This window comes from Ursus americanus, chromosome 32, assembly GCF_024610735.1.
Source record: "Ursus americanus isolate L20-20 chromosome 32, mUrsAme1.1.p, whole genome shotgun sequence".
Lineage (NCBI taxonomy): Eukaryota > Metazoa > Chordata > Mammalia > Carnivora > Ursidae > Ursus > Ursus americanus.
Window position 1 is genome coordinate 27,293,536 of NC_142158.1, and position 14,266 is coordinate 27,307,801.

A 14,266-nucleotide genomic window follows, 5' to 3' on the forward strand; every position below is an offset into this window, starting at 1 on the left:
TCCCCCAGACAGTCATCTGTCTGGTCTGAGACGGGCTCTCTAGGCAGATGCTGGCAGCCTTGCTGACAGCTCACCTGCTTCACTGATTGTCCTTGGCCAGTTTCTAACCCTGTTCTCCATACCAACCTCATGGTTCCAGGTGGGGGCACCATCTTGGTTGGGCCCTGGAGCTTACCTCCCCCTCCTCCCCCTTTCAGACCAGACCCCAAACACAAACTTTTCTAAGGCCACGAGATCTTGTGTCCCAGTGAAAACGTGGCATAACCCAGGTTCTAGGCTGCAGAATACACCCGGACAAAGAGTGCCTGACCCTCCTTCTCTTCAAGGGCTCACCTCCCTCAGTTACCTCTTGCTTCCTCTCGTGTTCAGAGAGGAACCAGCCTTCTGCAAGATAGCAACATTCTTTGAGTTAGTGGTCCTCAGGCTTGGGGTGTAGAGGGCTTGTTATAGTGCAGGTCACTGGGCTCCAGCCGCAGAGCTCCTAATTCAGTAGATCTGGGGCTGGAGTCTACGGTCTGCATGTTTAACAAGCTTCCAGGTGAGCTCATGCTGCAGGTCCAGGGAATACACCTTGAGAACCACTGAGTCAGAGTAGCAATGCCACATATGCAGAGAACAGGAATGCTCCTCTTCCTTGTTCTGAAGAGCATTCCAGTGACTAGGTGTGTCCCTTTGCCGGGAACAGCAGAGGGCTGGGATTTGAGACAGAAGTGCTTCTGGAAAGGGGAAGGGGGTAAGGTGGAGATAGCCTTCTAAGAAGATGGCAGTGCCAGAGGAGAGCCAGCTACTGATACACTCTGTGCCAGCAGTGGACAGAGAATGCTGGCCAGGGCAGGAGGCACGATTCCAGGGGCCAGCCACAGAAAGCTTAGAAAGCAGTCAGAGGGCCAGCAGTGCAGGCTAATGTGCACTCCAAGAGAGGTGTTACAGGGGCATTTTCCACACCTGGGTTCAAAGAGAACCCAGAATGTGACAGAGGCTCATACCCAGAGCTGAGCTGAGCCAGGCACAGGCCTGTTCAACCCCACCTGGCCCCTGGTGAGGGAGGAAGCCTAGCTTCAGCTGGGAAGACGCACCTCTTGAAAACACCCCAGGACGGGTTTGTATTTACTAAGAGCAGAGGACAACGCTGCCCCGCAAGCTCTTTCTATCTCAAGTGTTTATTTTTAATTCTTCTTTCCCTGAAGTTTCTTGGGAAAGTTCCTTTTAAAAGTCCCATCCTCTCAAGATCAGAACTATGTCAATAATATACACACAGAAGAAGAGAGTGGGAGAAACACTTAAAAATGTTAACAGTGCTTGTTTTAGTGTGAAGCAGCCAAGAATTATTTGTTTTTTTCTCTAGTTGCCAAATTCTTGTCTTGTGATTAAATTATTTTTATAACAAAAAAACAAAAAAAAAAAAACTTTTTCTAACAGAAGAAAAAATCCAAGCTATATTGGTTGTGCTGCAAAGTAGGGATTTCGGCCTTTGCTTCTCCCAGCCAGTGAGGAGAGACAGAGCCTGGTAGGGGTCTGATCTTGGGGCTCTAATAAGAAGACTTAGAATGACCAGGCCAATTAGGGTGGGGATGGCAGCCAGCACCTCTGAGCTGTCCCTTCTGTCCTAGAGCCTTCCTAGGGTTTAAGCCCTGGGAGTTATTTATTCTTCCAGAGTTTTGGAGGTTGGGGTAAATGGCCTATTAACCCATGGCATTTGCACGAAGATGCAGGAAAACATTAGTTAGACAGTAGAAATGTCAAATAATTTGGAGCTGGGAAGCCAAACATCTCATAAAAACCCAATCTGCTTAAAAGAGGGTCTCTAGGGGCGCCTGGGTAGCGCAGTCGTTAAAGCGTCTGCCTTTGGCTCAGGGCGTGATCCTGGCGTACCGGGATCGAGTCCCACATCAGGCTCCTCTGCTATGGGCCTGCTTCTTCCTCTCCCACTCCCCCTGCTGTGTTCCCTCTCTCGCTGGCTGTCTCTCTCTGTCAAATAAATAAATAAAATCTTTAAAAAAAATAAAATAAATAAATAAATAAAATAAAAGAGGGTCTCTAGTGAGAGGCCACAAGGCTTTGTCCTTTGGGTGCCCCCAAATTTTTTAAGAGCGAGTTGGAAGGAGACAGAAAGAAGGCTTTGCAGTAAACTGATGACACGGAGGCGGAGAACCAGTTCACAGACTCAAATTATTGCAACAGCCTAGACAGCTTGGCCCAAACCAAAAAAGATAACACTGAACAGAGCCACATGCAAAGGCCTATATTTAGGCTAAAAAAGTGTATATAGTTGAATGTCATCTTTTTTCCTTCTTTTTTTCTTCTTTCTCTTTTCCTTGTGTATATTTTCCAGCATTTCTATACTGAGCCTACATGACTTATTTTTATTTTTATTTTTTTTTTAAAGATTTTATTTATTTATTCGACAGAGATAGAGACAGCCAGCGAGAGAGGGAACACAAGCAGGGGGAGTGGGAGAGGAAGAAGCAGGCTCATAGCAGAAGAGCCTGATGTGGGGCTCGATCCCAGATCACTGGGATCACGCCCTGAGCCGAAGGCAGACGCTTAACCGCTGTGCCACCCAGGCGCCCCCTACATGACTTTTATAATAAAAGTTACTTAAAAAACAAATATGATCAAAACAGCTGACAGTTTTTGTGACCACAAGTTAATATACATCAACTCTGAGAAGATTGCCAGGCTATCCAGAGTTAGCCAGGAGAACTACTGGACTCCTCCCTGCCCTCACATTTTGAGGGTAAATGCAAAAAGCATGAGGCACTAGACGAGGGAACCCAGAAGTGAAGAATGCAGAGAACAACGCCTTAGGGGAAAGAGGTGTAGAAACCAAGGGGTGTGACCTGGAGAGACTGAAGAGTGCGGTGATGGCTGATGTCTCCAAATACCTGAAAGTCTGTGGTGGAAGCTGTGGGGAAAGCAAAGGCAACATGCTGCCGTGCGTGGAGGCCCAGCTAGGGCCAACGGCCGGACGTAGAATGGGGCTTACTTGGATTCAGCAATAACAGAAGAACTACCAGTGATGACCAACAACGGACTGGACAGCCTCAGGAAGTACTGAGCATGAACCGATGCTGCAAAGGCTTTCTGGACCCAGTGTGGGGTAGGATGAGAAAGCCTTCATAGCAGCTTCGGGAACCTAGCCCATCTGGACTCAACCACTGACTACCTAGAACTTCTGGCTTGAGGTGAGCACTCCCTCCCCAGCGTCCTGCCCACTCCGCCTCCTCCCGCAGCTTAGCTCTCACCGTGGGAATGAACTGAATTTCATAGGCATCCACAGTGCCAGGAGCCCGGGTCCACTCTGTCCGAACCGTTGTCTCCTCCAAGAGATGCATCCTCATGCCCTCAATGGCTGGCACTTCTGCCCAGGAGAATGAGATACGGGGAACTGGTTAGCCTAAGGCAGCCCCCCATCCCCAACCCCTATCATCAAAGGCCCCCCTAAAGATCCATCCCAGTTCCTGCTCCTCTCTGGCGGTGGGGCAAAACTGGCAGAGGCCTGAACAGGTCCTGGGGTCTCCTTTGCCTTCCCCCCATCTCCAGAAATACAGAATCTCCCCAAAAGCAACTAAAGGAGCCCCCAACCTCTCATCAGAGATCTGGAAGCAGGGCCTCCCTGCAGGCATGCCCCTGTGGTTCTGCTGCCCCTGACGGACACTGGCTCTCTGGCTCCTAAGACTGCCCTCCCCAGTCCTGCCCAATAATTGACCTTCACTCTTCCTCCAGGTCCCTGGGCTCCTAGGCCTTAGGCTCAGGCCTTCCCACTGGGACTGGTTCCCAGCCCCTGACCCAGATAGCGTGCTGGGGAAGGCTGCCTGCTCACCTTCCCCGCAGTCTTCCCCTGCATAACCATCTTGACAGACGCAGCTGCCCTCTCGACACTCTCCCCTGCCGAGGCAGTCCCTAGGGCACGTCTGAATGGCGCAGTCGGGTCCTCGAAAGCCCTCGACGCACACACACTGGCCCCCGCGGCACAGTTCCCGGGGCCCACAGCCCCCAGGGCAGGCGCTGGCGGGAGGCTCTTCCTGCCCACAGTCCTCGCCGCTATAGCCCACGTGGCACACGCACACTCCCTGCACACAGCGCCCGCGGCCCCGGCAGTCGGCCGGGCAGGTGCGGGTGGCGCAGGAGGGGCCAGTGTAGCCTGAGTCGCACACGCAGCGCCCGTCCTCACAGCGGCCGCGCTGGTGGCAGTTGGAGGGGCAGGTACGGAGGCCGCAGTCCTCCCCGGCGTAGCCCTCCCAACAGGTGCACACACCGTCCTGGCACACGCCATGCTGGTTGCAATCGCGCGGGCACAGCCTTACGCTGCAGTCCTCGCCCGAGTAGCCATCGTCACACACGCAGCGCCCGTCCAGGCACTGGCCGCGGCCGTGGCAACCTCCTGGGCAGCTACGCACGCCACAGTCCTCTCCCTCGTAGCCCGCGTTGCACACGCACACGCCATCCTCGCAGCGGCCGCGTCCGCGGCAGTCCCCAGGGCACCGACGGCTCCCGCAGTCTTCGCCCGCGTAGCCCGGGTTGCACACGCAGCGGCCGTCCACGCAGCGCCCGCGCCCACGACAGTCGCCAGGGCAGGCGCGGGTGCCGCAGTCCCGGCCTGTGTACCCGGGCCAACACACGCAGCGACCATTCTCGCAACGGCCCCGGCCGCGACAGTCCCCGGGACAGCTGCGCACGCCGCAGTCCTCGCCGCTGTAGCCCGCGTTGCACACGCAGACGCCGTTCTCGCAGCGCCCGCGGCCCCGACAGTCGCGGGGGCAGGCGCGCGAGCCGCAGTCGGGCCCCGTGTACCCCGGCCAGCACACGCAGCGGCCGTCCTCGCAGCGGCCCCTTTGGTTGCAGTCGCCTGGGCAGCTGCGCACTCCGCAGTCGTCCCCGCTGTAGCCTGAGTCGCAGATGCACTCGCCGTCCTCGCAGCGCCCGCGGCCCCGGCAGTCTCGCGGGCACGTCCGGGTGCTGCAGTCCTCGCCCGCGTACCCGGGCCAGCACACACAGCGGCCGTCCACGCAGCGCCCGCCCTCGCCACAGTCCCACGCGCAGCTCCGCGAGCCGCAGTCGTCGCCAGCGTAGCCGGGGTCGCACACGCAGCGCCCGTTCTCGCAGCGCCCCCTCTGGCTGCAGCCCCGGGGGCAGCTCCTCAACCCGCAGTCTTCGCCACTGTAGCCGGGGTCGCACACGCAGCGTCCGTTCTCGCAGCGCCCCCTCTGGCTGCAACCTCTAGGGCAGCTCCTCTTCCCACAGTCGTCGCCCGTGTAGCCGGGGTCGCACACGCAGCGCCCGTCCTCGCAGCGCCCCCTCTGGCTGCAGCCCCGGGGGCAGGAGCGCTGGCTGCAGTCGTCGCCGGAGAAGCCAGCCCGGCAAACGCACACGCCCTGCACGCAGCGCCCACGGCCGTTGCAGTCCCCGGGGCAGGAGGGCCAGCCACAGCTGGGGCCGCTGTAACCAGGGAAGCACACACAGCGCCCGCGGACACAGCGACCCTGATCGTTGCAGTCATCTGGGCAGGACGCGGAGGCCGAGGGTGGGGAGGATGGGGACACCCCAGCGCCTGTGGGGTCTGAGCAGGTGGGCCCACCCCAGCCTGGCTCGCAGGAGCAGGCGCAGCGGCTCAGGTCAAACACGCCGTGGAGACTGCAGAGGCTACGAACATCTGTCTGGCCTGGAGTAAGAGGGAGAGGCAGGACTCAGTTTCTCTGGGGAGGGAGACCAAGCCCATACGGTGCTCCCCTACGTCGGCCCCTCCAGCAGGGCCAGGCTCATTTCATAAGGTCATCTTTGTTTCCAGGTTCTCCTAGTCAATATATGTGGCCTCCCAAGGCCCTAGCATATGCTTGGGGGCAGGGAAGGAAAGTGTTGACACCTAGCCTGCTGGCTTCTCTCTCCCGAGTGGTACCCTGGGCTTCACTCACTACCCCCAAAGGGAAAGAAGAGATGCTTTTTACTAATTCATACCAAGGTCCTTTATGGACTAATGATGCCCACCTAACCCTGACCCCCTTCCCCACCATCCTCTTTTTCGGTGCCCCCTCCCATGATCATTTGCTCACCTGTGCCAGCCTGGGCAGCAGCGGGACAACATCCCCCAGTGCACTGTTCCTTGAGCCCCTTCACCAGCTCCTCCAGGATCTCTAAACGGACCTTCAAAGCCTGCACCTCTGAAGCAGGAACGGGGGGCTCCGTACCCGGGGGACAGCCACAGCCAGCTGAAGGGGGCAGGTTGATGCGGTGGGTAAAAACCACCTGCTTCTCCCCTCCTTCCACAGTGTGCTCATAAAGCTGAGAAGAGGGGCTTCCCCCTATTGGCTCCACTGTGCGGCCCCCTGGCTGGGGAGGGGGGCGTGGGGCTGGGAGTGTCACATTGGACCGTGGAGAGAAAGGGCCTGCTCTGACTGTGCCCAGCAGTACAAAGAGGGCCAGTCTGGAGATTAGGAACCACTGGGCAGGCATCACTCAGGAGGCTGCAGGGAGAGAGGGCACATGTGAGCAGTTTCACAGAGAAGGAGACAAGATGGCTCCCCACCTCCCCCGATATACACACACACATAGTCCCACCACCCACAACGAATCTACAAACTCACATGCATGGGAAACTCCACATTCAGCCCAACCAAGGGATAGCCTCCTTGGGCAGATCTGGTCTCTACCTTGCTTTCTGATGTCATTTGATCACCCAGCTCCCTGCCCCCTCCTTTTTTTCTTTATTTTTCCACCCACACTGGTCTTTTGTTTATTCTACAGATGCTACAAGCTTACACTAGTCTAAGGGCCTCTTAGCTGTATGTATTTTCTGTCTGGGATGCTCTTAAAGACTGGCTCCTTCTTGGTTCCAATCCTACCCGACATGTCTTGCATCCCAAGACCTTCCCTGGTGCCCAGTCGGAACGGGCTTCCATTACTTTCTGTGGCAGCCTCCTGCGTATGTTCTTCATGGCATTTACTGCTGCCTGAATCACCTGTTCTGTGGGACTTGTCTGTTATCTTTCTCCCACTACTAACGTGGGAGCTCCATGAGAACAGGGACCTCGTCTGTCCTCGCACTACTGTATGCCTGTGTCTGACCCACGGGGGCTACCCAACACATTCTCACTGAATGGATTAGCAGATGAGTGTACAAGGCCAATCCTTCCACAAGCACCCGGAACTCAGCTCCTACTGTCTTCTTAGGTGAAGATTATCCTCTCTCTCCCTTTTATTCAATCCCTCCCTCTCCACTAAATTCTTCCTGTCAGCTTTTATATGAGCTCAGGTATCTCCTGTTGTTTGAGGAAATCCTTCTTCCTCAGTACTTACATTACCAAATATCAAAACTTATAAAGGTGCAAGGATAGATAGATAGAACAAATTAGTGTCCAGATACAGACCCACATGTATGTGGTTCCCTGATAAAATGACAAAGGCGGCACTGCAATGGATGCTCTTTTTGATAAATGAGGAAAGATCCAAATGGAAAAAAAATCCGGGCGCCCGGGGTGGCTCAGACGGTTAAGTATCTGCCTTCGGCTCAGGTCATGATCCCAGAGTCCTGGGAACATGTCCGACTCTGTGCTCAGTGGGGAGTCTGCTTCTCCCTCTTCTCCCCACTCATGCTCTCTCACTATCTCTGTAGCTATCTCTGTCTCTCTCAAATAAATAAATAAAATCTCTAATAAGAAAAAAACTCTATCTCTACCTAATGTCCACATACAGATATTAATTTGAAGTGAATCTAATGGACCTAATTATGAAAGGTAAAGCAATACCTTTCAGAACAATATCGTATAGAAGAAAATAGGAGAAAATTTTTACAAACTTAGAGTAAGCAAAGATTTCTTAAAACCTAACCACATAAAATTTAACCATAAAAGATTTCACACAAAACTTAACGATAAAAAAGAGATAGATACATTAGGACATTAAAATTGATCACTTCTGGTCATCCAGAGACACCATTTAGAGAATAAGAATACAAGCCATACACTGGGATAAAATATATGAGAAATGCCGGGAGGTAGCAGGGGTGAGAGAGAGAGACAGAGATAGAGATAGATATTGATTGAGAGTGAGAAAGAGGATTAAAATCTAAAATAAGAAACCTCTGCAAAACAAAAACAACAGACAAAAACAAGACAGGCAACCCGGTGTTTTAAATTGACAAAAGTCTTAAACAGTTACTCTAGAAAAGAATATATCAAAAGGGCCAATAAACATGTGGAAAACAAACATATATATGTGTATAACAAAACTAGTAACCAGGGAAATGCAAATTAAAACCATAACAAGATGCCATTAAATAGCCATCAGAATGGTTAAAATTAAAGGGGTTGTTGTTGCTTGATATTGGCAAGAATGTGAAGCAACTAGAACTCTCATCGCTTGCAAGCAGGAGCATAAATTCGTGCAACTGCTTTGGAAAACTGTTAGGCAGTATCTACAAAGACATATAGCCTATAACCCAGCAATTCCACTTCTTTTTTTTTTTTAAAGATTTTATTTATTTATTCGACAGAGATAGAGACAGCCAGCGAGAGAGGGAACACAAGCAGGGGGAGCGGGAGAGGAAGAAGCAGGCTCATAGCTGAAGAGCCTGATGTGGGGCTCGATCCCAGAACGCCGGGATCACGCCCTGAGCCGAAGGCAGACGCTTAACCGCTGTGCCACCCAGGCGCCCCAGCAATTCCACTTCTTGGTAAATACCTAACAGAAGTGACTGCATATATCCTCCAAAAGATATGTACAAGAATGTTCATGAGATTTTTTCCATATTAGCCAAATGAAACAAGTTCCAGTAATAGTAGAATAGATAAATTGTGGCACAATCATACAATGAAACACAGCAATGAAAACACCCTCTTGCTACATGTAACAACATAGACAATTTCACAAAATGTTAGCAAAAGAAACCGGATACAAAAAGAGAACTTTGTGAACGATGCTACTTACGTGAGGTTCAAAAACAGGCAGAGTTAATCTTTACTATTAGAAGACAAATAGGATTACCGAAAATATTTTGTATTTTGATCTGGGTGGTGGTTAAACAGATGTACACATATTCAAAGATTAATTGAGCTATATACTTTAGATTTGTGTATTTCATAATACGAAAGTTTTATCTTAAAAAAAACAACAACAGGGCGCCTGGTGGCTAAGTCAGTTAGGCATCCAACTCTTGATTTCAGTTCAGGTCATGATCTCAGGGTTGTGAGATCAAGCCCTGCTTCGGGTCTGCTGGAGATTCTCTCCCTCCCTCTACCCCTCCCCCTACCCCTCCCTCATGCACACATGAGCTAGTGCTCTCTCTCTCTCTAAACAACAACAGCCACAACCAAAACCTTCCCCAATCTCATACTCCCTCCAGCGAGCACATATTTCCCTCCTCTACTTCATGGCTTCAGTTGTCAAAAGATTTATCTGTACTTGCTGTTTCCATTCCCCATATCCCATCCCATGCATGGCTCAGTACACTCCCATCTGGCTTCCCCACCTCCTCTCAACCTATCAAACAGCTCTCCCTAAGATCACCCAAAGATCTCAGTGTCACAAAATCTGAGAGACACTTGTCTTCATCTTACTTGACCTGTTTCAAAAATCACTGGACACCGTTGACCACATCTTCCATTTCACAACATTTTATATCTAGCTGTCAGTACAGTAGCCAGAAGAGTTATGTGGCTCTTGAACACTTGAGATGTGCCTAGAGTAACTGAAACACTGAATTTTACTCAGTATTTTTTAAAAGCACCCCAAGTGATTGTAATGTGCAGCCAAAGTTGAGACCTAGTTTTCTAATCACTCACCTAGGTACTTTCACCCAGACCCAGGATTTTAATTTCCAAACTATACCCCAATTTATAAACGAGCTTGGTCATCTCCTCCTAACTCCAAGCAATGTATCCAACTGCCTACTTGGCATTTCTTCTTGGGCACCTCAAATTCAACATGTCTGAAACTGAACTCAGGGTCACCCTTCCTATACCCCATCCTATACCCCTTCTCCACTGTATTCTCTGCTGCAGCTCACAGCCCCACCATTCATCCAGCGTTACAACCTAGAAACCTAACCCCCATCAACACCACCATATTTTGTGATATTTGTCCTTACTTTCTCATAAACATCTCTTTAATTTGCTTACTTCACTCTCTCTTTGAGTTAAAGAGTTCAAGCCATCACTTAGCTTTTGCTTGACAACTGGGTTTGCCTCCTAGCTGGTCCCTCTGCTTCCACTCTTGCCCCTTACAATCTCACAAAGGCAACTAGGATGTCCCACTCCCCTTAAAAGCTCTCCAGTGTCTCCCTTCTAAATTCCATTCAAACACTGACAAACGGGCCTGTATCATCTGGCCCCCGCTGACCTCTCCCACCTCATCTCCTGTAACACTTCCTTCCCTCTCTCCATTCCAGGCCGATGCACCTTATGTCCCTCACACCCTTCCCAACCCTAGGCTTTTGTATCTGGTGCTCCGTCTATGTGAAACGCTCTTCCCTTTCCTCATGGCCTCCTCATCCGTTATATCTCAGCCCCACATTGCTTCCTTAGGGGACCTTCCCTGCCCACGTCCCCCTAACTAACATGTGATATCAAAGAGCCATGTAACTCCCACTTGTAGCATGTATAACAATTTATAATTATATATTTATTGGTGGGATTTTTTTTAATGCTTTCTTGCCCACAATCAATCTTACCCACTAGACTATAAGGTCCATGAGGGCAGGCATGGCACTTGATTTTTTTCTTGGCTGTTGTATCCTTGCATCTAGCACATATTAGGTGCTTGATAAATATTGACCATATGAGTGAATGAAAAGTTCAGCTGAAGCTGAGGACTAGCATCAGGGCTGGAACCAAGGACAGGACCAAGGTCAGGGCTAGGACCACGGACAGTGTCTGGGACAGGAAGCTGGACAAAAACAGCAGCTCAGGCAGAAGCCGGGCTAGAGAGAAGGCCAGGTGTAGCTTCTGGCAGGGCCAGATAGTACAAGCACTTTGGAAAACTGTTTAGCAGAATCCCCAAAATCAACCAGAGCTATATGCTAACACTCTCATCCGCCAGTCCCACGCCCAGGAATATAGCCACTGCAGCAGTACTTCTCACAGTAGCCCCAAACTGGGAACTACCCAAATATCTCACATCAGTAGAATATATGAAATAAAGTGTGGTTTATTCATACAGGTAATAAAATAAAGCAATGGGAACAAACCACAACTCTGTGTAGTAACATCGATGGATCTCACCAATATGGGGTTGAGCAGAAGAAGCCAGACACAAAAGAGAACATGCTGTAAAATTCTATGTATATGGGGGTGCCAGGGTGGCTCAGTTGCTTAAGCATCTGCCTTCGGGTCGGGTCATGATCCCAGGGTCCTGGGATCGAGTCCTGCACTGGGCTCCCTGCTCAGCGGGAAGTCTGCTTCTCCCTCTCCCCCTGCTCCACTCATGCTTGCACCCTCTCTCTCCCTCTCTGAAATAAGTAAATAAAATCTTTAAAAAAACACCTCTGTGTATATGAAGTCTGGGAAAAGACAACGTTAATCTGTACTGTCACAAGTCAGAAGTGTGGTGGTCCTAGAGCAGTAGTGGCTAGAGGGACATGGGGGGAAGTTCTGAGGTGCTAAGAATATCCTATTTCTTGATCTGGGTGCTGGTGCCCAGTTGTGTTTGTTCGTGAGACCCATTGAGGCAAGGATTGGGGAGCACAGGGAGACCAGGTTTAAAGAGGTGTTCAGGGTGAACCAGGACAGGGGGCTGTGGTGAGCAACGGAATGTGGAGGGTTCTGTTGGGGCGAAGGGCTAAGGAGAGGTGTTCTTCGGAACCAGAGAGGCTGGAGAGAGGAGGGCAGAGCGAGTGTGGAAACACTGACTGGCAAGGAGCACACGCACACACATACACACACATACACACACACACACATACACACACACGTTTCCTGGCTTGCTACTCTGAAACTTCTCCTCTGGGTCTGGGGAAAAAGGAGTTTCAGGGCTACCAGCCATCACACCCTGCCACAGGCCCAGGAGAGATGGAAGGAAAGCTGGACAACAGTGAAAGAGCAACAGCGAAAGAGGCCCAAGAAGCCCAGGCGGAGAGGCCTGGCAGGCAGACAGTGGCCCTTCCCTAGGCCCCTCAGCCCGTCAGCTTGGAGTGTAGCCTTGGGTTACAGAGGTGGGCTCTGACCTACCCTCAAATCCTGTCACTCTGTGTCTAAGGCCATGCAAACCCAGGGGTGTGTGCACACACAAGTACATGCACATATACCAATACACCAGAGTGTGCACTCACCCACAAACACTTGCACACAGACACACATACCATCCGAATAAGCCTGCACCTCTGCAGGCACACGTGTGAGTGTGTGCGGACACGCACGCGTGCATGTGCACGCACACACAATCTCTTCACATTTCCTCCACACGCATTCATTGGGTGAAGCCTAAGAAAGTGGATTTCTTGTCTGCTCAGAGGGCAGCTGTGTGAGTCAGAGAACCATAGTTGGAGGGAGGAGAACAAACAGGAGGCTGTTCTCCAGAGGGAAGCAGAAGTACCTGGTGCCCTGCACCTTTGGGGGTCTTTGTGAGTTGTCCAGTACCCATCCCCACCATTGGATCCTACATCTTTCCCCAGGTTGGGGGAGAGGCAGAGAGAGTCTCTGCATCAGGAAGGAGAGAAGCCAGAAAGTAGTGAGGCAGGTCTGAGAGGACAGGAGTAGCTTTCACAGTGCACAACACAGAGCCTTCTTCCCCATCCCCTCTCCTGCCCTGTTATGGCCATCCCTCCAGCTCCCCACTTCCAATTCTTGGAAAAATTCCCCTCTTCTCTTAGCACTAAGAAAGGAAAGAACTTGGGTGTCTCTTGTGTTTCCCCCTCATCATCCCCCTGTTTGGGGCTGTTTGGGGCTCCTTTCTGCAGTGGGGAGGGGGGATGTGGCCTCACCCTCTTGGCACCCTCCCTAGGGTTGGAGGGCTGGCAGAGGTAGGGGCATCATCCCAAGCTGTGACTCAGCTTGCCTGGTATTCATGTGGTGGCCAACTTTGACACTTTGCTCATCAGGGACTGTTGGTCCCAAGAGGTGTGGACAAGGGCTGGCTTCCATGAGGGATGTTCCAGAGATGGGGGATTTGGGCCCCACCCCTCTGCCTCCCTCTGCCCCTCATGCCACATGAGGGGTGAAGGAAGTATTCCAGTTCATGAGAGGAAGGAGGGAGATGAGGGGGGTCCAAATATTGGGTTGGAACCAGGAGGTAAGGAGGTGCCAGGGAGGGGAGATTTGGGGGATCCAGATGCCCTTTACTCTTGGGGAGCTAATGGGTCAGAGGAATGGAAAAAGTAAGAGAAAGAATTTCCGGGCCCCCAGTGGAAAAGAGTAAGGGAGCAATGAGAGACAGGAAGGCAGGTCTGGTCCTGCACTGAGTGACCAGGACTCAAGGGGAAGGGAGTTTGAGGAACTGAGATGCCAGGTCCCCGAGGGAGTGGAGGCAGGGAGAGAGGGAGGGGAGGAGGGAGAAGGGAGCCAGGGATGCGGGAAGCGGGCGGGGACTGGAAGCAGACAGCCGGCAGCTGCGGTGTTTCCGACTTGCTTCCCAGTAGTTCCTCTCAGTTCCATTTCCAGTTGTTTCCAAGCCATTAAATTCTTTCCAGGCGAGATAAGGGGCCCGCCCACCCCACCCAGGGCGTGTCACGTGTAGTGGGTGGGGGGAGGTTTAGACGGACAGAAGCCCGGAGAGCCTGGAAGGGGGACGGAAGGAAGACGGAGCCCCTGTGCCCCTGGAGGCATCTCTCAGTCAGCCCAACCCCGCTGAACCGTGAGTCATGGGCGCAGAGCTCTCAGCCAAGAACAAGTTTTAGGATCCTCTCGGCAGGCTCTGTGCCCTTCCCAGACCTGGGAATCCGGATTCTGCTCCATTTCAACCCCCAGACCTCCCTCCCAGACCCTGCAACCCACACGTCGAGAGACTCCCTCTGGCAACTTCCTTAAGCCCTAGCTCAGCTGCTCCAAACAGAGCACTTGGGATCCACCAGCACTTTCCTCCTGACGGTCAGCCGGCCACTAGCTTAGCCTCTAGTCCCCGGTTTTCCCCTGTCCGACCACCGCTGAGTCCTACCTCACCGACAACCACCTCCACCCTGGTGCCACCACCTGATCCTGTCACCCTGGCACCCACACCCCCCACTCCACGTGTGCGCCCACCCGCACACGCACACACACTCACCCACCCTCCAGACGCACCCTCCACAGGGAGGCTAGTCCCCAGTGCAAGGTCCCATTTTCTCTGTCCTAACAGAAAGTCC

The 14,266-nt window shown here is 52.2% G+C and overlaps 1 protein-coding gene across 5 annotated transcripts in view; it reads right to left on the reverse strand.

Moving 5' to 3' along the window:
* Nucleotides 1–14,266, reverse strand: part of TNXB (tenascin XB) — a 58,246-nt gene that overhangs the window by 43,661 nt on the left and 319 nt on the right. For all 5 annotated transcript variants that reach the window (XM_045795598.2, XM_045795595.2, XM_045795597.2 and 2 more), the window contains exons 2-4: nt 6,051–6,461; nt 3,824–5,662; nt 3,246–3,361 (exon numbers count right to left, since the gene is read on the reverse strand). In XM_045795598.2, the coding sequence (XP_045651554.2) occupies nt 3,246–3,361; nt 3,824–5,662; nt 6,051–6,450 (2,355 nt within the window). In that variant the 5' untranslated portion in view covers nt 6,451–6,461. The remainder of the gene's footprint in view (nt 1–3,245; nt 3,362–3,823; nt 5,663–6,050; nt 6,462–14,266) is intronic.